Raw genomic sequence first — 23,449 nt, 5'->3', positions numbered from 1 at the left:
AAAATAAATTCGCTTGGCATCTTTCTTGGCCTTAAGACAACAATTCTGATGGCTAAAGATCCAAACGGGACACAAAAAAAAAAAGAACTGCTTTGAAATTCCTATGAGCTGTTCGCACTAAAGTAAAAATCACCATCACTTCATACGGATACCCTTTCGGCGCCAGCTGCGGTCGCAAGGCTGGAGCCGAACAAAAACACCCTGATACCGACTGTGTTTAGTCTGTTCCTTCCCATTCCATGCAAGGCCACCTGGGTTGGCTGGAAGACTGTTTACTTAGCCTGGCAGGGCGAAGGACACTGTCTCAGCTGAACTCTGGACACGCACACACATACATATACACTGATATGCACACACTCCTCCCCCCTCCCTTTCCAAACGCCTTCGACGCTTATTCCCTTCCGATGCTGACGGAGACCAGCGCACGCAGGCCCGGATGTACTGTCTAATTAGGCTGTCTCTCACCCTTTACCCACCCCTGTTGCTTGTCATGTGTTTCTTTGGTGTATTAAGAGTTTTTTTTTTTCATGTGCTATGTGCAGATGTGTTTTTTTCTGCCTGGGGTTAGCTTCTGTTTCTGGGGATGAGAGTTGGGCATTCCCCCTTACCTTCTCAAGGTAAGCTATGTTAGCCTCCCATAAACCTTAAAGTGCACTTGAAAAGCTTGTGCGAGCTTTTCAAGTGCACTTTAAGGTTTATGGGATTTTTTTCCCTTTAGAAATGTCCTGCATAATTTGTCTCTTTCCACTACAAGACACTTGCTTTATCTAAAACATAATCATATTCAAAGTAATCCAAAATTGGACTCTGGCGATTTCTCCCAACTTTTACTGACATGATTCTACGTGGGACGGAGCAGCAACACAGACGACTCGACTAACGTACTTGCCACCTGCTGGCATAATGAGACACAGCATAAAAAAAACCTGGAAACTACACTTCATTTTCACCCTAGACACACACACATCAATGAAAACTAAAATGGTAAATGGCCTGTATTTGTATAGCGCTTTACTCAGTCCCTAAAGACCCCAAAGCGCTTTACACTACATTCAGTCATTCACACACTGGTGATGGCAAGCTACATTGTACCCACAGCTGCCCTGGGGCGCACTGACAGAGGCGAGGCTACCAGACACTGGCGCCACGGGCCCTCCAACCACCACCAGTAGGCAACGGGTGAAGTGTCTTGCCCAAGGACACAACGACTGAGACTGTTGGAGCCGGGGCTCGAACCGGCAACCTTCCAATTACAAAACAAACTGCCAACTCTTGAGCCATGATTGCCCCAAACTAAACACATTTTCGCTCTAAATTCCGTTAAATTTAGTTAGTTTTGTTAACACTCATTACAGTTTTAGTTAGTTTTCCTTTTTTTGCAAAGTCTTGTTTTTATTTTTATTTCCGTTAACGAAAAAAAAATTCACTTCTAGTTTTCGTTATTTCGTTAGTTTTCATTAACGATAATAACCTTGTGCATTTCTACAAGATGTTTGATATCATCTCTGTCAGGTTGATTCTGGCATTTTATAGATGTAGAAAGCCAAGCCAGTGTGCAAACTGAGGGCCCTTTTCCCTCAATCAAACTTGGATTAAGATACTGATGTTTTGCAGAGAACTTGTTTCAGCTTCTTTTTCTTCCAGATTGAATATATCTTTATGTAACTTGTTCTCTTATTGGCTTATTTCAACAACTGTACAAAAACATATGACCAGTGAATTGCTTTCAAAATTGAGATAAACTAACTTCTAAAAAACATAACCTGTTGCTGAATGTGTGGGAACAGAATTTACAGCATATGCAGTTTCCAGTTTGCTTCAGTTATTTGACATCAGCCTGTATTTAGTTTAGGATCAGTGCCAACAGAGGGAATATTTTACTCTCCTGTCTGTTAACACTTCCTCTTTCTCTCTCAGACAGTAATTTACATCTTATTTCATTTCCCATTACCCTGCTCACTTTCAGCATGTTTAACTCATTTGCTTTTTTCCTACCATCATATCACCTGTGTTCTCTATTCATTTCAGAAGTATAAATAATATTATTTAAGAGACCCAGCAACATGCAAAGGTAGGATATGGTTTGGTACTCTTTGCATAAAAAGATGTTTAGCTTCATTATCAATATTGGGACTGCAAAATATATATTAGCTATTTAACTAAGCACACAAAATTGTTTTGTGCGAACACATAAAGCTGTAGATGAGTGTTTGCTCTTTGCTGTGTCTCTTTTAAAGACTTAGATTCACCATTGCTAAAATATATCTGTCTATCACTAATGTTCCGCATGAAATGGAATGAGATAGATTAATAACACCATGTGGTTTTGTCAGATTGTTTTATGCACTGCTATGTAATAAGACCTCATCTGCAGCCACTGGCTTTTGGTTGAAAAAAGGAAACCCATAGTTGTCATTTGTTATCATAATTACAATAATAAACGTCCACTTAAGTATATGGGGTCACCTTATATGAAAGCTATAAACACTGTCTGCTTGAAATGAGAGACAACACAATCTCTTGTCTTGTCTTCATCCTAGACCTCCTTTTGGCTTGTAAATTGCTTTCATGACAAACATCCTTTTTTTGTTAAGCAGAGACTTTTTTTAAAAATAGATTAATTTTCTCAATTTCACAGGATTAAGTGGGGGATACTTTGGTGGCTGGTGTCTTGTGTGTCTCATGACATGGTCTCTGTAAACTGTGCATCAGAAACGTTTATCTGTGGAAACCCTAGTTCTTTTTGTGATCCACATAAAAACATTACCATGAGTAAGTATTTCCATGTATTTATTGAAATTCCTATTGCTAACAGTATAGGAACATCCCCTTACTTTAATACTGTTGTTTTTTGGCATAAAGCAGGTCTAAATGCTAGCCTATAAATTCTCTGAAACTGTCAAACTGCTGCAATACATGTAAACTCACCATTAAAACATCTTAAAATATGAAAGACCTCCTCACAGATGAAAAGGAAGTACAGGCAAAAACATACCATACACTTCTTGTGACTAGCATAAATAATCAAAACACAATGAATCATGGTCTGTAAATTCTAACAAGCATACTAATGGAGCTAAACAGGAAACAATACAAAATCAAGAAATAATGAGAAAAAAACTGAAGTGGAAGAAAATAACTAACAATCTAAACAAAAACCAGATAATCACAAAATGCAAAAATCAAAGCAATTAACAGTTTCACCTCCAAGCAAAATATGCGAGATGCTCAGCTATTGTCTGAAAGACTGAAAACAAGAGGCCTTATACACTGTAAACATAGGAACTGATGATACAGTTACTTATATGTCCCACCAGGCCTCCTCTCGGTGGGACATGCCTCCACCTCAGCAGGAGGCATCCTTGTCAGATGCCCGCAGCACCTCAACTGGCTCCTTTCGATGTGGTGGAGCAGCGGCTGTACTCGGATGACTTCTCGCCCTAAGGGAGAGGCCAGCCACCCTTCAGTGGAAGCCCATTTCCACCGCTTGTATTCGCAGTCTCGTTCTTTTGGTCACTACCATGACCATAGGTGAGGGTAGGGTTGTAGATCGACTGGTAAATTGAGAGCTTCGCTTTTACACTCAGCTCCCTGATTGCAGACTGCATCACTGCAGCCGCAGCACCAATCTGTCTGTCAATCTCCTGCTCTCTTCTCCAATCACTCGTGAACAAGACCCCGAGATACTTAAACTCTTCCACTTGGGGCAGGAACTCGTCCCAAACCCAGAGTGGGCTCTGCACCCTTTTCCGCCCACTCCGGGTCAGGGACGAGCTCCTGCCCCAAGTGGGGCATAATTATAGAGCTAATGTGAATTCAGCTAAGGTATGCTGAATCTTTAAGCTGGATGATTGTTTGCTTTTCTCCGACCTTTTGTGCTCACATTCTAATACATTTTTATAATTCTACATTGTCGATTTCTACATTCTAATATAACCCAAGTACAGCCGGATTCCTAGTAATGTCTTTTTTTTTTAAAAATTTGACAGGCAATAGAAAGAGTATATGATAACAATTCAAATACCACACAATAACGACATTAACCCTTTAACTAACTGTTGAGATCACCATTCTTCATCATCATCATCATAATCGTTTATTTGTATAGCACTTTAAGAACACACCAGGCAGACCAAAGTGCTGAACAACACAGATCAAAACAACTACCAAATTAAAAATACCATAGAATCATTAAAAAATAGACGCTTGTCTAATATGGAGGGGAAGGTTATTCCAGAGCATTGGAGCCGCGATTGAAAACGCTCGGTCTCCTCTGCATTTCAGCCATGACTTAGGGCCCGACAGCAACAGCCACTCAGCTGAATGGAGCGAGCGAGGAAGAACGTGCTTCAGCAAATCAGATAAGTAGACAGGAGCCAAACCATTTAAAGATTTAAAAACCAATAAAAGGACTTTAAAACGAACCCTAAATTCAATGGGAGGCCAATGCAAGGAGGCCAGAACCGGAGTGATGTGATCGAATTTCCTACTACCGGATAAAAATTGTGCCGCCGCATTTTGCACTAACTGCAGGCGTGACAAGGTGTCCGACCCAACCCCTATTAAAAGGGAATTACAATAGTCTAGACGTGAGGTGATAAAAGCATGAATAAGAGTTTCCAAATTTGTCACGGTTTGCCGGGGCAAGCCGTGTGGAGTAGTAGAAAGGACCCAAAAGGCGGCAGCTCTGGTGCAGGTGAATATTTATTTACAAGGGTGGGTACAAACAGCAATGGTGGGAAAACATGAAACCGGAAACCTAAACTGGGTAAACTAACAACACAAACCAGAAATGAAGATGCAGGGAGGTCCGGGGAAATACATACGGAGAGACGTAGGGAGACCGAGGGGAAACAACACAGACGAACCAGCAACTACCATGACAGAAGACACAACTTAAATACACTCAGAGAACACAGGGAGATTACACACAGGTGGGGAACACAGCTGGGAGTGATTACGTGACGAGACTAGGGAGGCAAACTGAAAACACTAACATAAGACGCAGACCTTCACAATAAAACAGGAAACACATACACACAATGACACAACACACCAACTTAACACAGACTGGGGGACACAGAACATAGGAACATGAACCACGAAACAGAAGAGTACAAACACCCAAGGCAACCAAAACCACAGAATACTAATAAACTAAACATAAACACGGAGTCGCAGACTCCAGACCATGACAAAATTGGGTTTGGAAAGGAAAAGCTTAACCTTTGATAGGCGTCTGAGGTGATAAAAAGCTGATTTTACCACCCCATTTACATGACCTTCAAAAGTAAGCGCAGAATCAAGTTTACCACCAAGATTAGTGATTGAACTTTTCAGATGGGAGGTCAAATCACCAAAATCAACATCTGGAGAATCAGTAGAACGATGCAGGCCATATAAAATTGCTTCCGTTTTGCGATCATTCAAATTCAGAAAATTATTTGCCATCCATAATTTAATATCGCTAAGACAGTCAAGCAGTGATTGACATGGGGAGGTATCCAAATGACTAAAAGGCAAATAAAGGTGACAGTCATCGGCATACAAATGAAATGACACTCCGTGTTTACGAAAAATCGCACCAAGAGGGAGTAAATACTGCGAGAAAAATAATGGCTCAAAGATAGATCCCTGGGGCACACCCCAAAGCAGAGGGGCAACAGAGGAAGTGGGCAGCCCCAGCTTAACACAAAAACTCCTTTTGGAAAGATGTGATTTTATCCATGACAATGCCAAATCAGAAATTCCCACACAGTGGTGTAAGCGGGAAATCAGCAGGTCGAGGTCCACTGTGTCAAATGTAGCTGTTATGTCCAATAACACAAGCACAGCATATTTACCACGATCAGTAGCAAAAAGAATGTCAGTCATAACTTTAACAAGAGCTGTCTCCGCACTGTGAAAGGGCTTAAAACCAGATTGGAAGATTTCAGACAGTTGCGAGTCATTCAAGTAATCCAACAGCTGGGTATGTACAATCCTCTCCAAGATCTTGCTTAAAAAGGGAAGCTTGGAGATAGGTCTAAAATTTGACATAACAGAACTACCAAGGCCAGGTTTCTTAAGTAAGGGGTGTATGACTGCATGTTTAAATCCACTAGGAACTTGACTGGTTAACAGACTAGTATTGATAATTTTCAGGATATAAGTCTGCACTTTAAGGTTTATGGGATTCATAAACCTTAAAGTGCACATCCATACAACTGACAAAAGTCAGTTGTATGGATGTGATGTAATGAAATGAGTGTCTACCGCTCACATGGACTGTTTCTGTCTGTTACTCTCTGAACTCTTTGTAAATGCAAGGTAAACAGCAGTATGCTGTTGAATATAAAGCTACAGATGCATATACAGTCTAGAACAGAAGTGAAAACACCACAGACTGTACATTAGCTACAACACTAAAAAGTCTGTTTCAAAAACAAAGAAAAAAAACCCTGAATCAAGTGCCCTTGAACTCTGTTGGAGTGGCTATAGCTCAGGAGGTAGAGCAGATCATGTGCTAGTTGGAAGGTTGGTAGTTTAATTCCTGCCTCCATGTTGCTGGGCCAGATGCTAATCCTGATTTGCTTTCCGATGAATTGATTGGCATATGAAGTGTGTGACTGTTATATAGAAAGCACTTAAGCATAGAAAAGGAACTCTAAAAAGTACTCTCATATATATGAGGGTATATGATATGTATCCTTTTTTTTCCTTAACAGCTGAATTCTGTTTGATGAATACATGCAACTTTTCAAGGGGCCCTGAGGACACCATCACGTAAACATTTACATTTTTATGATTAATTTTTTGTCTGTGTTCCTTTCTGTTTTTGAGTTTAAAAAAAACCTCTTAGATCTAACATTTATATGAGAGTAAAGTATAAAGAATTAGTAGAGTTGAGATTTAAATCATATTCAAGAACAACACATTCTATGACATGAAATCACTGAATAGTTATAAATCAAAATGATTCATATTATCTTTTCCGTTTTTCTCTAAGGTCCTTAAAAAACATGGAAGAGGTTCTTAAGAAAACAGGCTTAAATGGAAAAACATTGATCGCAAATCCTTTCTGCAATTTAGTGGTCCTCGTGTTCCAGCCAGAGGCCAGGAAACGCATTGAAATGTATGCCAGTGACACGGAGGTACAAAAAAAGAAAGAAAATATTCTTAGTGGCAAACATGAAGTCAAACTACATCCCCCGTTGGCATTTTTTTCATTTTTCTGTCTTGACTGAAATTCACTACATTACCAAAAGTATTTGCATCACTCAAGTGATGCAAAATATTTACATACAGTGTTTCTCTCTGTTTCTGATGATATAGGCGGACGTGGCTCATCTCCCCAACAGCACAGTGAGTGTTCAACTACCAGCAGAACTGGTTGCTGGACCAAACAACAAGATTGTGTTTTCCATGTTTACATTTCCTGAAACTAACAGGGTAAGACATTACACTTGGTTATATAAATGTATAGAAAAGGATGTGAATAGCTGTTGTTTAAGATTTGTTAAAATGGGGTGGCTGTAGCTCAGGTCAACTACTGATTGGAAGGTCGGTGGTTCGATGAATGTGTGTTAGTAAGTACTTAGAAGCATAGAAGACCTATGTTGTGTGAATGGGGTGAATGTGGCATGTTGTATAGAGGGCTTTGAATACTCCGGGAGATTATAAAAGCACTATATAAGAATCATTCCATTCCATTTTAAGGGCATCTATACCAGGGGTTGGCAACCCTTAACCCTTTTACGCAAGATAAAGATGACTTTGTAGTGGAAAGCACAGTTCTTCATTTCCTACCATAGAAGAAAGTGGTCAGTCAGAAACTCCACATCCTTTGCAGAGGTCATTTTCATACCTTCAGGGACCTTAATTAAAGGTGTCGACCAGCTCTCTCCCCGTGACTTGGGCCCAAAACATGACTCCATCACCTCCTTGCTGACGTTGCAGCCTTGTTGGGACATGGTGGCCGTCCACCAACCATCCACCTGGACCATCCAGGGTTGCATGCATCAGTGAACAAGACTATTTAAAGATTAGTCTTTATATACTTCTGGGTCCACTGCAGCTGTTTCTGCTTGTGAACATTGGTTAGGGGTGGCCAAATAGAAGGTTTATGCACAACTGCAAGTTTCTGGAGGATCCTACACCTTGACGTACGTGGGGTTCCAGAGACACGAGCGGCTTCAAATATCTGTTTGCTGCTTTGTAATGGCCTTTCCGCAGGTGCTGTCTTAATCTGATGTATTTGTCTGGTAGAAACCTTCCTCGTTGTGCCTATATCTGCACAAACCTGTGTGTGCTCTGACTCAGCTACAAATCTCCTAACATTATGGTGATCACGCTTTAGTTTCCATGAATTATTTAAGGTTTTCATTACATGTCCAAGGCATTTAACTATTTCACGCTTATCAGCAGCAGACAGATCCTTTTTCTTTCCCATATTGCTTGAAAATGGTGATCTGTTTAATAATGTGGAATATCCTTCTTTTGTAGTTTTTCCTTTAATTGGGCTCACCTAGCAAACAAAGTCACTTTCATCAACGCAGGACTGTAAGCTGTCATCTGTAAGGCATGAGCGGTGTTTGGTTTTAACATAGCTCATAGTGGAAAATAGCAGTTCACATACATATGTGTATCCGAAGATCGTCATGAATCTGAATGCATATTTCTTCATGTTTATGTGTTGAGGATGGCATTCCATGTTTCAAACACAAGTTAATAATTTTATTTTAATATTTCAAGATCACACTAATCTTCCAATTTAGAACTACAATTTTAAAAAAAGAACTAATGCAAATAAATTTAACTTTAATTAAATTATTATAATTTATTTTGTAAAGTCATGCGGAGCCACAGTATAAGGACGAAAAAGGCTGTGGAGCCGTGGGTTGCCGACCACTGATCTATACTAATTCTGTCTATTGTTTACACTGTATTATTTAACTACCATGGTTGGTTAGTTTTGTTTGTTGTATCCCAAAGAGATTAAAGAAATATTGCCTCTAAATAGCACTTTGGCTTGAAATCAGTTTGTCGCTGCCATTAATTCCATTATTCACATTAATACCAGGCCTCAGTTTTTTATGTCTGTGCAGTTCTGCCAATAACCACAAATACACATAAGCTTTGAATAAAAGACACTAGAAACACATACATATATTTTTTATTGTTTTAGAAAAACAAAAATTGGTCACTATACTCTTTGGTCCTTCACGCCAATATGCTAGAGGAATATGCCAGATGTGCAAAGTGAATGCTCTTCTGCAGTTACTGTTTACAACAATACACCAAATGTAAATCAATATAAATTTAAATTAACTTGTAGGAATTTAAGTACACCGGTAAGAAATAACCATCACTGGGGGTCTTTTTCCTTTGGATACTGTAAAAGCCCTTCAGAATAGTGAAAAAATCTTACATGATGCATGTTTTAAACAAACCTTCCCATTAATATCAATGTGTCTTGTATTTTAGAAAATGTCTGAAGTGGCACGTGACCTATATAATCTAAAACTAGTTGGCCTGTTGGTACAAAATAAAAATATATCAGGACTAAGTGAACGTGTCAACATAACCATGGAGGTTACCAAAAATATAAATGTAAGTGCAACTTCATTTCATCATTTATTCCATTCATACTTTACATATTATAGTATTAAATAACATGGAATGCATTGTGTATGTGACTAACATAACATGCAGTATAATTGTGTTACAGGAAAACCAGACTCTCTCCTGTCAATTCTTAAATTTGTCAACAGGAAGTGAGTAACCAGTAATCACATTTGTGATGAATAGTAACATGTGACACAAATATGTTATTTTATGAATAGGAATGATTGAGGTTCATGGTTTCAATAGGGACCTACAGTGGGGCAAAAAAGTATTTAGTCAGCCACCGATTGTGCAAGTTCCCCCACTTAAAATGATGACAGAGGTCAGTAATTTGCACCAGAGGTACACTTCAACTGTGAGAGACAGAATGTGAAAAAAAAATCCATGAATTCACATGGTAGGATTTGTAAAGAATTTATTCGTAAATCAGGGTGGAAAATAAGTATTTGGTCACCTCAAACAAGGAAAATCTCTGGCTCTCACAGACCTGTAACGTCTTCTGTAAGAAGCTTTTCTGTCCCCCACTCGTTACCTGTATGAATGGCACCTGTTTGAACTCATCATCTGTATAAAAGACACCTGTCCACAGCCTCAAACAGTCAGACTCCAAACTCCGCCATGGCCAAGACCAAAGAGCTTTCGAAGGACACCAGGAAAAGTATTGTAGACCTGCACCAGACTGGGAAGAGTGAATCTACAATAGGCAAGCAGCTTGGTGTGAAAAAATCAACTGTGGGAGCAATCATCAGAAAATGGAAGACATACAAGACCACTGATAATCTCCCTCGATCTGGGGCTCCACGCAAGATCTCATCCCGTGGGGTCAAAATGATCATGAGAACGGTGAGCAAAGATCCCAGAACCACACGGGGGGACCTGGTGAATGACCTGCAGAGAGCTGGGACCAAAGTAACAAAGGTCACCATCAGTAACACACTACAACGGCAGGGAATCAAATCCCGCAGTGCCAGACGTGTTCCGCTGCTGAAGCCAGTGCATGTCCAGGCCCGTCTGAAGTTTGCCAGAGAGCACATGGATGATACAGCAGAGGATTGGGAGAATGTCATGTGGTCAGATGAAACCAAAGTAGAACTTTTTGGTATAAACTCAACTCGCCGTGTTTGGAGGAAGAAGAATACTGAGTTGCATCCCAAGAACACCATACCTACTGTGAAGCAAGGGGGTGGAAACATCATGCTATGGGGCTGTTTTTCTGCCAAGGGGACAGGACGACTGATCCGCGTTAAGGACAGAATGAATGGGGCCATGTATCGTGAGATTTTGAGCCAAAACCTCCTTCCATCAGTGAGAACTTTGAAGATGAAACGAGGCTGGGTCTTCCAACATGACAATGATCCAAAACACACCGCCCGGGCAACAAAGGAGTGGCTCCGTAAGAAGCATTTGAAAGTCGTGGAGTGGCCTAGCCAGTCTCCAGACCTCAACCCCATAGAAAATCTGTGGCGGGAGTTGAAAGTCCGTGTTGCTCGGCGACAGCCCCAAAACATCACTGCTCTCGAGAAGATCTGCATGGAGGAATGGGCCAAAATACCAGCTACTGTGTGTGCAAACCTGGTAAAGACCTATAGTAAACGTTTGACCTCTGTTATTGCCAACAAAGGTTATGTTACAAAGTATTGAGTTGTATTTTTGTTATTGACCAAATACTTATTTTCCACCCTGATTTACGAATAAATTCTTTACAAATCCTACCATGTGGATTCATGGATTTTTTTTTTCACATTCTGTCTCTCACAGTTGAAGTGTACCTCTGGTGCAAATTACTGACCTCTGTCATCATTTTAGGTGGGGGAACTTGCACAATCGGTGGCTGACTAAATACTTTTTTGCCCCACTGTAAAAGTTGAACTGTAATTCATTGGTGGCATCTTAACTATAATGGATCTCTTTGTTTTGCTTACCAGGTTATAGTGAGGATGGCTGTGAAACACTTTGGACACGTAACCAGAGTAATGTCACCTGTTCCTGTAACCATCTCACGTACTTTGGTGTACTCCTGGTAAGACTGGACTTGTGCATTATATAAAGAGGAATTCAGGATATACAAAAACAAATATTAATACAAGAGCCATTCATTTATAGCAAAACAAACAATCATTTAAAAAAAAAAAACATCTACTATCTACTAGAGATGGACCGATCTGATATTACGTATCGGTCCGATACTGACCTAAATTTCTGGATCGGACATCGGAGAGAAATAAAAAATGTAATCCGATCCATTAAATATCACGAAAGCACTCCTCAAAACGTACGACATGGCATAACTCTGCTCATAACCATAGCACGTCGGAGCAGTATGCGTCACGTGATAGAGCAGCTGTGGCGTGCGAGACCTGTCGGTGGTCTGGTTGAGCATTTGGAGCCTCGCTACCAAACCGGCATTTCATCTCCTAGAAAGTTATCCCAGAGAGAAGTAAAGCAAGTGTGTAAGTTCATCTCTGAATGTTTGTAAAGCATTCCCACCTTAAGCTTAACAACCGATATATGGAGCGACTGCCTCTCTCTCTCCCTCCCTCTCCTGTTGCTGCTTCAATCATGAAACTGATCAATGATCGGCTGATCGGCTTTTCTGTCGCGAGTCCGTCTCTCTTGTTTGTTTTTGGCCCACTTTGCACGAGAAAGAGGAAACCAGCGGCTGAACAACAGCAGCATGTTTACGCTTGATAAGCTGTTGTTAGAATTTATTTAATATTACTTTCTACACCAGGATACTTTTCTACGTAGCTGACGGCTGGTAACTGTGCAGGGGCGGATCTAGCAAAGTTTAGCCAGGGGGGCAGGTAAGAAAGGGGGTAAATCAACAAAAACATTGATAACTTTATGTAAATATGTATTTTCTCCACAGGTTTCTCCACATGTGTCAGAAAAGGACACAATAATATTGACGTATATTTCCCAAATTGGTTGTAGTGTCTCTCTTTTTGCCCTTTCCGTTGCAGTTTTGCTGTTCATCACAAATAGGTAACTTTTTTGATGATATTCTTTCAACATTCGTCAGTCATCTCCCGTCTCACATATTTAGTATCAGGCTCTTCTCACCAAACCTCTGCTCATTTCTTTCTGTCTTGTTTGTTGTTTGTTTTTGTGAATTTACATATTTATTCATTACTTTAATAAAAGGAAATACATTCTTTTCGCAACAAATGCAATTCTTTCTGGTTTATTATGTTAGTAATTCTGTCAACCATCCCATCCTTCTTCTTGATATGGCTTTCTTCAATGACATGACCACTAAATTTGCCACTTACTCTGTCTCCATTGTCTAACAGAACACTCAGACTAGATGTTTCTATGAAGGTCCACATCAATCTTGCAATTTCTCTCATCATCCTCAACCTGCACTTCCTGCTAAGTTCCACAGTGGCAGCAGTGCCCCCCACTGGGGTCTGTTTATACATGGCTCTTGTCCTTCACTACTCCCTGCTGACCACTTTTAGCTGGATGGCTGTGGAAGGATTCCACCTCTACCTTCTCTTAGTCAAAGTCTTCAACATCTATATCAAGAGATACCTGCTCAAACTCAGTGTGGTGGGATGGGGTGAGTGGAGCCATTTAAGCAGGAAGCTGTTATTATCAGTCACATAACATTTAAGTGACTGCTCGGTTCTTGTGTTTCAGGAGTTCCTGCGATCATTGTGTCAGTGGTGGTGATCATAGACAGAGGTTTTTATGGTCCTGCTGTTGTGGACAACTATAACTCCAACAGCACTGCAATGTAAGGAACAAATGTGATTGCATGTAACACCTCAACATAATTAAACTGTTTTGTATGTGCATTGGAGTTTCTGATAATACAATACAATAAAAGCTTAAAAAGGGAAAGGCATACAATCCTATTTAACCTAACATGTAATCTCACAATTTGACTCTGAATCTCAGTAGTTCCACCTACATGCACTCTTACTATGTGACTCTAAATCACCTGGGCAGGTGAGAGATTAAAATATGAACTGTAATCACTTTCTTTGTAGATGTTATATAACTAATGACACGGTGAAGGTGTTGACTACAGTTGTGCTGTTCGGCTTGGTGTTCCTCTTTAACGTGATCCTATTTGTGACAACTCTCTGGCATATTTTGATTCTCCGCCGTGTCAAAGAGGTATGGGTTAATCTTTAAATCTTTATAATGCATCTTGAAAAGTTTATGAATCTCCACATTTTTCTCATCGGCAATCCCTTTGAAAAGGCCACAAGGAACACGTGTTAAACATTCAGTAGCATCTTTATTTTAAAGGTAAATAAAGTGAAAGTGGGTTACCAGTCATTTAGTTTTTCTGATAAACATTTATCCATCTTCTAGTACATTTCTAAATTGTGTAATGGGTTAGGTATAAACTATTCCTGAGTGTAAATGCTCATCCTTGTGTATTCCTATCGATTTTCTGTCCTTAGTAATATTGCCTGATTACTGTAACCTGTGTTTAATGTGTCAGCTAATCACACATGTTGTTTTCCTAGTGTTTAGTGTTGATTTTCCCACGTTTGACTTTTTTGGAACAGTTTGGAATATGTTTTTTCCCTGCTTCTCACTGAGAATATTTGCCTCAAAGGATACCTTCCAGTGTAATGGCCACTGCCTATCTTGTGCCTAAATTAGTTTTTTACTCCTTAGCCATAAAAGGCTGATGGGGTACTGACATCACCCTGTTGGGCACATAGCCAGAGAGGTGGATGGCATGGACACCCAAGTTTGTGAATGCCAAAATTCAATAATGGGGTGACATTGGGTTTTGAAATTGGCACTGTAGGTGTAGCTACTAAAAATCTTGGACAAGTTCAAACCCTGGTGACACTGACCTCAATGTCAGAGCTCAGCCTTTCTAAAAATCACTTAGGATTTACAACTTTATACCATAGGTGTATCTACCAGGAGGCTGATGGGTAGTACTGGAATCGTATAGTATTTGTATAATTTTACTGTTTTTTACTTACTACCGCTGTGTGCGAGATACCTCTTCCTTGTGTCAAAGTGCTTGCTTGTATGTTATCAACTTCCATTTAGCATGCTGTATGAGCGAATGAAAGAGTCTAAAGATAATACACAAACTGAAAGAGATGTGATCTCATTCACTAGACAGGAGGCAGTTTTAGTGGTTACTGTTCAAACACATTTAAAAGTCATGTTAGCTTCAAGAGCACAATTTTACATAAGCTGAATAAGAGACATGCTTTCCCTGATGAGATAAGAATAGTGACAACGAGTTATAAAACAGATTTCAAGTTCTCATGCTGCTTGTCAGATGTTCTATAATGGGATGTTTCATTTTATGCTTGGCAAATCAGTTTGGACAGCGCAACCGTGACCGTGCCAAGAAAGATATTTGTACCCTGCTGGGAGTCATCACTCTGCTCGGCATTACCTGGGGCCTGGTCTTCTTCTCTTTTGGCCATCTAACCACTCCTGGCCTCTACCTCTTCTGCATCCTAAACTCATTGCAAGGTCTGCATAACCTGCTGAAAGATGAAATACTTGCTTTCAATTTTGCCATGAATGTTTGTAAAGTGTATGAACGAACTGTAACCAGGCACAGTCTTTACTACTTTCTCTCCTTTGTGTGATGCAGGTTTCTTTATATTCCTGTGGTTTGCGATGTCACTGAGAAAGACTAAAAATCCCCGTGCTATGCCAACCAGTGAAATGGCTACAACAAGCAAGTAGTTTGAACAACTACCAACTCATCAAGAAGCTCCCATGTTTGTGTAGTTTATAGGTAATACTGTAAGATGTTCCTACTAACATGTGCTTTCATTATTAATAATATGTCATGAAAAGAAGTGTAGCAAATCCAAATGCAGACTCCAGAAGCAGACGTAATGAAATGAAAAACAAGCCTTATGTGGCTGATTTAAAGCCAAAAGAATGAATCAAAACACTCAGGTCAACAATGAACATCATGCTGTTGTAAAAAAGTTGTAAAGTTTTTGCCTTGCAGGACGAATATAAGCTTACATAAGTGATATTAATCAAGGTTCTATATGATGTGATTTACATTAGTAATACTGTTAATAGGCTACATGTATAAATATATATCAGTGTAGGGTTTCTTTTCTCAGCTGTCACAAATTGGAAGATTCAGGAATTTATTTTACACTAACTGATTCCATATGTTCCTTAGTAATGAAGTGATGATTTTTACTGGTTGTTCTCATTCATATGACTTGCACGAATTACCACAACAAGAGCATTCTGGAGTAAACCAATATATCCCATATGGAAAAGAAATAGTAAAAACTTATATGATTTACTCATGAAAGTGGCCACTTTCTCATTACTTTCATATATTGTTTTAGTAAGTATCCAAAACATACAAGTTTCATTATATAATTTTTCAAGGGATCTTATATCTGTTTTCACTCTTGTATGCTTTTCATACAAGTTTCACACAAGACAGATACAAACTTTATAAGATTTATATATATCTTTTCCAAGGAGTCTAGAATAAGTGTCGCCAGATGTATCAATTTTCTTCTCCTAATTATTATTATTATAAACCTTTCCTTGATATGATGACGTTTTCCACTGAGGTCAAGAAAAATGCACCTTCTGCATTGCCTACTGATGTGATTTGGTTTTGGAAAGTACCTCACCTGGTGCTGGTTTAGTCCTTTGTAGTGTCCTTTGTACATCTGAACGAGCATTGTTAATTCACTAAATGCTGTGACATTAATATCAACAATAAAAGAAAATTAAAATTGTTTATGTAACATGTTTGTCAAGGGTGTAAGTGTGTGGCAGGCAGAGGTGTGGATCCAAAACACATGACTCTGCAACACAGAACAATGGCTTTAAAGCTGGTGAAAAGGGCAACAAAAACAAAAGGCAAAAATACCAAAGTAAACTGTACCAGACGTAAAATAAACTCACTCACTATAAGCTGAACTGAAGGGAAACAATGAGGATCTTCAAGGTTCAAAACACTCAGTAAACTACAAAATCTGAAGTTTTGTTTCATTTCATTCCAGTTTCAACAGGTGGCGTACCTGCTGCTTCTAGGCACTCCGAGGTGTCAGGAAATCTATTTTTGTTAACCAGAGTAAATTGTAATTAATGAATTAATGTTTTATTGACATTACCACTTCTATATATTTAACCTTTATTTATACAGGTTGTCCCAGTAACATTCACGATTTACAAGAGGGCTCTGTTTCAGACATACAGATTGTAATTACACCCATGTGTAAAAGAAAACAGTACCCTATATCTCATTATTTTTGCTGCAGATTGTGAAGCCCAATACAACACTGGAATCAAAAGTGTAATCAAGTAAATATGATATAGAAATTTGAATAGTATTTAAATACATTATTCAAATGATTAGAAGCATATAGATGAAAGAAAGAGAGATACTGCTGGGTGAGCTCCATTCACTCACATCATCAGAGAGTGTTATTTATGTATTACTCACATTATTTATTGTATATTGCCTTGGTGCCACTGGGTTTTAGCATGTCTCAATGTCTCACACATTGATGCCATTGAACAGCCGGATTATTTTATCTCAGGAAGTTGGGGGGAAGCAGACAATTCAACAGGAACAGTCTTTTGTCTCTTCAACCACTGTAAGAGGTAGCAAGGAAGTGTGAACTTTTCTTTGGGAGAAGACCAAAGGTGTAAAAACTGCCTTTTGTTTATCTCAGGATGGCTAAAACATACCCTCTTAGATGAACCTTGGCTAGATGTAGAACAAGCACTTTGCAATAATCTAGAGATCTCAGACCTACCATTTATCAGCTCAAACATCCAATGACATGAATGCTTTAAAAGCATCAACATCAGCTCTTCTCTGACAGCATGGTGGGAGTTTCTAAAATTTCTAAAAAGCGTCTTCATTAATCCCATGCAAACGTACACCTATCTGGAACAACCCTGACATATTACAAAACAATAATATGATAAACTTTTCAGATTGGAGTGGTAAAGGAATCAAATATTTAGAACATATACTAAAAGGAACAGAATTTATTTCATTTGACGGACTAGTTGCACAATATGGGATCAACAAGAAAAGATTTTTAGAATATCAACAAATTAAATCCATAGTAAAAAAGAAATTTAAACCGGGTCAAGTTGAACTACAAACACCACCAAGTGTGGTTCAATTTCTTACTCTTAAAACCCCCAAATTACTATCCAAAATATACAGAATGCTTTCTAAAACAGATGAATCAATATCACTTCCTATTGCAAAATGGGAAGCGGATTTATCAGTTAACTTAGACCAAAACTTCTGGTCTCAGATTTGCTTAAAAACCTTTCATCTAATTAGAAATCCCAGTCTTCAATTAATTCAATACAAAATATTACATAGAGTGCACTATACAGGTCATCGGATGTTCAAGATGGGCTTTACGTCTACCAGCAACTGCTCACACTGCCAAACCAATTCACCGGACAATTATATCCACGCTCTTTGGTTCTGTCCACCAGTTCAGAAGTTTTGGCGCGAGATATGTGAAGACTTATCGAAGTGTCTGAAATGTAACATTCCAACCTCCCCCTTAGTGTGTTTGTTGGGCAGCTTAGATAATGTCACTTCAGAAAAGAATATCGCCCATATGGTTTTCACTGCCCTATGCATAGCCAAGAAAACAGTCCTCATGAACTGGAAAAATAAAAATAATCTTAATTCTAACCAATATAGAAATTATCTATTAGATTACATTAGTCTTGATACAGCCTCTGCCACCACATCAGATCAATTGCTCTGGGCTCCTTTGATCAGCTCCATCACCTAGAGGGGGTTGGGGGTCATAGTTTGGTCCCGCCTTCACTGTTGTGATTGGTGTGGGGGTAGGGACAGGCTTAGGGCGTCGGGGTGGTCCCCGGAGGCATCTTCCGTGGGGGGCTCAACCCGGGGTAGCGGTCATGTCCGGTTAGGGGCTCTGTTGGCTCTCAGGTGACTGTTTCCTCGCGGCTGCGTGCAGCAGGGCTAGGGGAGGGTCTGTGCTGACGGACGTGGGTTACTGACCTGGTAGCCTGGCTGCCCCTGGGTGGGTCCGGGATGGGCGTGAGGTTCTGGGGGTGCTCCGTCTCTGGGCTGGGGCCCGGGCCTCGGGGGCTTGGGTCCTGGTTGGTGTGTTGCCGGGGTTGTGGGCGGGTGGGTGCATGGGGGCCCAGCCCTGGAGCAGGGTGCCGCCGGTGCATCGAGCCACCTGGGGGGCTCTTCAACTGGTGGGGAAGATTGTCACATCTTGCAGGAGCTTTCCTCTCCTCAGGGGCTCTCTCTGCAGGAGGGGGAGATACAGGAGAGGTGGAGGAAGATCTCAGCCTGGGTGTTTATTGTCTTATGTAGTCTGGAAGATGAGTGGATGGTGGGGTGGGTGCAGTTTTCTCTGCGGTGAGGTTGGGTGGACTGTCCCGGGCTCTGTGGGGCCGGGAGGCACTGCTGCGCTGGGCCCCGGTCTGGATGGGCCTGGGCCCCCTTTGCCTGGCGGGTCACGGAGTATGGGGGTGCCTACTGGGGTCAGCGGGGGAGCTGGCCCCAGGGAGGGGTCACTTGCCCCTCCCTTCCTTCCCTCCCCATCTCCAGCTGCCTCCCTCTTCCCGCTCCACCACAACCACCCACACATGCAGGACCTTGGAGTAGGGGTATGTCACCAGGGTGCAGAGGAGGCTAACCCCCCCCCCCCCCCCCTCTGTCCCCTTCTGGCTGCCTCTGCCTCAATTTTATCCCACAACTTAGACATTCACATTACTCACACTCTCATTACACATACATATAGGATCTTGGGGGTGGGCACGATACACGGAATCCAAAGTACCATCAGGGTGTACACCCCACCCCTGACGTCGTTGCCCACCTCTCAAGGTTAAATACACGTAGACATTGAGGGCTAGCAGGAGGGACCATGCGCTTACCTGCTGCTCTCTGGCAGGTAGCTCCATGCCCTCCTGGGTTTTAAATGCACCTTAGAACACACATGCATCAACATTACAATGAGCGGGTGGAGGGAGGTTTGGAGTCTTCTCTCACCCCCATTCTCTGCGACCTGCTGGAGCGGGGGGGCTAGGAGGAGGAGTTGGCCGTCCGACTGCGGTCTGGAGTGTGGGGCCTCCCTGCTGCTGCGGAGTCGGGGCGGTCTGCCTCCCCCCACCGCAGGGAAAAGGGTAACACCACCTGGGTCTGGGTGCAGTTCCCCCCTCCAGGGGCAAGGGTACCTAGACCCGGTTTGTAGAGTACGCTTGGGGAGTGTGATCGTGTGTACAGCGTCTCTTTATGTCTGTCTCCACGTTGGTTGAGTGTGGAGTAAGTGCATATGAGAGCATGAGGGTGGGAATGGATGTTTGTGTCTGTGTGTGCCTGTATTTCTGTGTCTATATGTCAGGTTGGGTGTCAGGCGCCACCTCTCTGGGGACATCTCAGGCCCTCCAAGGTTTGGAGGCCTATCTCCCCCTACCACCACTTCCCCTGCCAGTGGCGGACTCCCTCAGACATCGGTGCGTTGGTGGTTCTTTGTGTCCGGGGGTGGGCGTCCAGGTACACACCGGCTCACTCCTTGGCGGCCGCTTATCGGGGCCTGGAGCCTGGGGCTCGCTCGGGCCACTTCGGAGGTGGGGTGCCCCCGGCCTCTCGGCCTGGGGCTCGGTCACTCAGGCACGGCTGGCTGCCGGCGGAGCTCACGGGCGCGTCACTGCAACTCCCCCTGGCTTCTGCTCCGAGGCTGCTGAGTGAGCCCTCATCTGGGACTCTCCTCAGCTCTTTCCGGGACAGTGGCGCGGCTGCCCCTCTGTTGGTCTTCCTTGGTCTCTTGTGTTCTGGGGGCCTCTGGATGTCTGGAGTTTTGATCTCCTCCATACCTGCTTCACGCCCTGGAGGACGGGGCTGTGGCCCCCCCACACCCTCTAGCAGATCATTACATGAAGGAACCTTTAAAAAACAAAAAACAAGCGCGTCCATGCTCACAGGTGTACACACGGGTGATCACACCCACAAACTACACCCTTTTTGGCTCCTACCTCAAAGCACACTGTGTTCTGTTGATCTTATGTGCTGCACAATAATGTTTAATATTTAGTATTTACTGTCATATTCCCATATATCATTGTGATGTTGTTTATTCTATTACTCTTGTTCTCTTCTGCTTGTTTTCTTTTTTCTTTCTCAGCAGGTGATCCAGGTGATTGATATATGCATTTTTTTTTTCTGCTCATTCTGTTGGTTTATGTCTTTTGCCCTTCTCCCCGTCCCTCTTCTCAGCTGTTTCTCTTTCCCTCTTTCTTTCTCCCCTTCTTTCCCCCAGTCAAGTCTGTCCTGTATTCAGTAAGTGAAAATAAAATAAACAATAAAAGGTGAATCAAATGGACCATTACGGCAAGGCTGGGATGGTCAGTTTGGTAAAGTAAATCCGTTGGGCATCTTTCTTTGCCTTTAGACAACAATTCTGATGGCAAAAGAGCCAAACGGGACAGGCAAAAAAACCCCCAAAAAACTGCCTTTTGTTTCTGTAGAAGGTATTTAAACCCAGGGCTGTGCCAGGTTCAGCAGAGACTTTGCCAGTTGTTTGCCCCGCGATGCCTTCTCTCACCGATCTTGGGTTTTTGTTCTTTTTTGATAAAAGGATGTTAGCTACGCTCACCATTTGTCTGCAAGCATTATTGAATGGAAAACTTCCACAACAGGATGGCATCACGAACAGGATGGTCCATGTGGTTGGTGAACAACGGTTCCCGGGACAGGCTCATCACCCCTGAGGGAAAAGGTACCTTTGTCCTCCCGCCTGTTGAAGTGAGGAAATGGAGGAGCCTCTAGACTGTGTGTTTTAGCCAACACTGAGACATTCGACTCTGAGGGGACTCCTGCAGATGGGTGAGCTGTAGCTAACTTATGTACAGTCCTGGAGACTTTTTGTCTGGCCGTGGTGGAGTACCTGCAGACTCCGGAGTTCGAGTCTCTGTAGGAAAAATCCTCGGGTTCGAGTCCCCAGGCCTGTGTTTGGTTCTGGGCCATCACACGAATGGTGGTTCGAGTCCACTGTTGATAATCATTTCCGCATACCGCAATGGGTTAAGTGACGGTATTTTAGCACTTTTCTGCCGGGAATGGAAGAAAGCCATTGCAGAGGATGCTCTGAATGTAAAGGGAAGCTTGATCCAGCGGGCGTTCCAGGGACAAAGCTCTATATCTGACTATGTCAAGAAATGTGGGTAAAAGTATGTTGTGTTAGATGGCAGAGAAGGGTTTTGTGGGAAAGGGTTCAGCATGAACCAGTTGAAAGTTAGAAAAGCAGTTGGAGAGAAAGAAAAAGAGATGTTTGAGAAGTGAGTTAATAGGTTGATGTGTGGGTGAAAATTTTTAAAAACAATGGTGTAAAAACAATGAAAAATAGGAAATAAAGCAATGAAAACTAAAGAAAAAGAAAGAAAAGGAGAGGAGACAGTGTGGAAGTGTGTGAGAGGGGAATTGTCTCCAACTAGTGGGAGAAGGTGGTACTGCAGTCACCAGCTACCCTTGGTGCACACAAAAGAAACAAAATAGGAGTGTTATAATATTATGAAGAGCAATGTTCCCTCTAATTTTTCATGTGTCTGAGCGAATGCACAAACTCCCTGAGCGGTCCCTTGGACCACTGTGAGCAACAGCAGATGTGTGCACTGTGGTCACGCCAGCATCGAATCCGTCCAAGTTACATGGTTTATTAAAATAATCAAATTACAACATTTACATTTATGTGAGACTACCTGTGTGGTTATAACAATAAACACAGCATCCTTTTCTCTTTATGTTTAACTTTATGAATTGATTTATTGTGAGCAACACGAATGTTTGCAGTAAAACAGGAACTAACACACAGAGAGAGACTCAGACACGTGGGCTTGATTCTGAGACCAGAGAGAAACAACATGAAAGCATGACAGACCAGAGAAACAAAGGAACGGAACACAGAGAAGACACTCAGACAACTTGGTATTAGTATCTTTCCCAAGGATATTTGGTATGCAGACTGGAGGAGACAGGGATCAAACCATCAATCTTCAGATTAGTAGGTGACCTATTTTACTTCCTGAACCACAGCCACCCCCGAATAACTGTATCCGGTATATATTGTAAGTGGAATCATGTGTGAAGAGATTTCACCTCCACAAACAGCAAATGCATGGTTTGTGACACAGGAGAATTGCACTGTTAGGTGATTTAGTTAATTAATCTGACCTTAGCACTGCTGTTATGTTGCAGGTCAAATTGATCCACTTTAAAAGTTAAATAAAAGTGCAGGTTTAAGGGTTCAGATGTGTCAAAAGCTAATGTGAGACATATTTCACCACAAACAAACAAACACACACTCCCTATTGACCTCTTGCAAAAATAGGGTTGTTTTGACTTTTGATGGGACCCTTTTCCCCTTGTGTGGGCAAACTCCACCTACACTTAGTGGAAACTCACCAGGAAAGGAGCAAACCATATAGAGTTTTACAAAATGAGCAGCAGATGTAAACAGCTGACAGCCATGGAGGCTTTGATCACAGAAGAGGAGGATGTGTCTAAAGATAAAGACCATGTTGAGGTTGCTGCTATTCAGGTAGTCTTGTTCATTTTGTTAAATTGGAAGGAGCTGGATAAAATGCATTTACATGTGTTCTAGGGGTGTGTGTGTGGGGACTGGTAACAAATGGGTCCAAAACAGAAGGATAGGAAAACAGAGGTGTTTAGTAAATAAAAGAGTTTTTATTATAGATAATCTTAACTAGAAGAGCCGGCAAGGCCGTTCTTCCAATAACACTAGAAAAAGAAAGAAGGTCGCAACAACAAATAACACAACCAAACAAAAAACTCGACATCACGAGGAGGAACTTCCAGGGGCCCACAGGCCCATCATGT

The 23,449-nt window shown here is 41.6% G+C and overlaps 1 protein-coding gene across 1 annotated transcript; it reads left to right on the top strand.

Annotated features, from left to right (window-relative positions):
* Nucleotides 1-1,969: 1,969 nt before the first annotated feature.
* On the top strand, nt 1,970-16,327 carry LOC113025004 (adhesion G-protein coupled receptor G5-like). The gene is made up of 14 exons (XM_026172368.2): nt 1,970-2,071; nt 2,639-2,772; nt 6,708-6,765; nt 6,989-7,133; nt 7,315-7,431; nt 9,466-9,591; nt 9,710-9,755; nt 11,532-11,626; nt 12,476-12,591; nt 12,900-13,168; nt 13,249-13,345; nt 13,602-13,731; nt 14,916-15,072; nt 15,197-16,327. The coding sequence occupies exons 1-14, from the start codon at nt 2,064-2,066 to the stop codon at nt 15,289-15,291; spliced, it is 1,593 nt and encodes a 530-aa protein (XP_026028153.2). The 5' UTR covers nt 1,970-2,063; the 3' UTR covers nt 15,292-16,327.
* The last annotated feature ends 7,122 nt before the right edge of the window (nt 16,328-23,449 follow it).

Source organism: Astatotilapia calliptera, chromosome 1 (assembly GCF_964374335.1).
Source record: "Astatotilapia calliptera chromosome 1, fAstCal68.1, whole genome shotgun sequence".
NCBI classification, from domain to species: domain Eukaryota; kingdom Metazoa; phylum Chordata; class Actinopteri; order Cichliformes; family Cichlidae; genus Astatotilapia; species Astatotilapia calliptera.
Note: the sequence above shows the minus strand (reverse complement) of the source record. Positions and strands in the feature narration are given on the sequence as shown.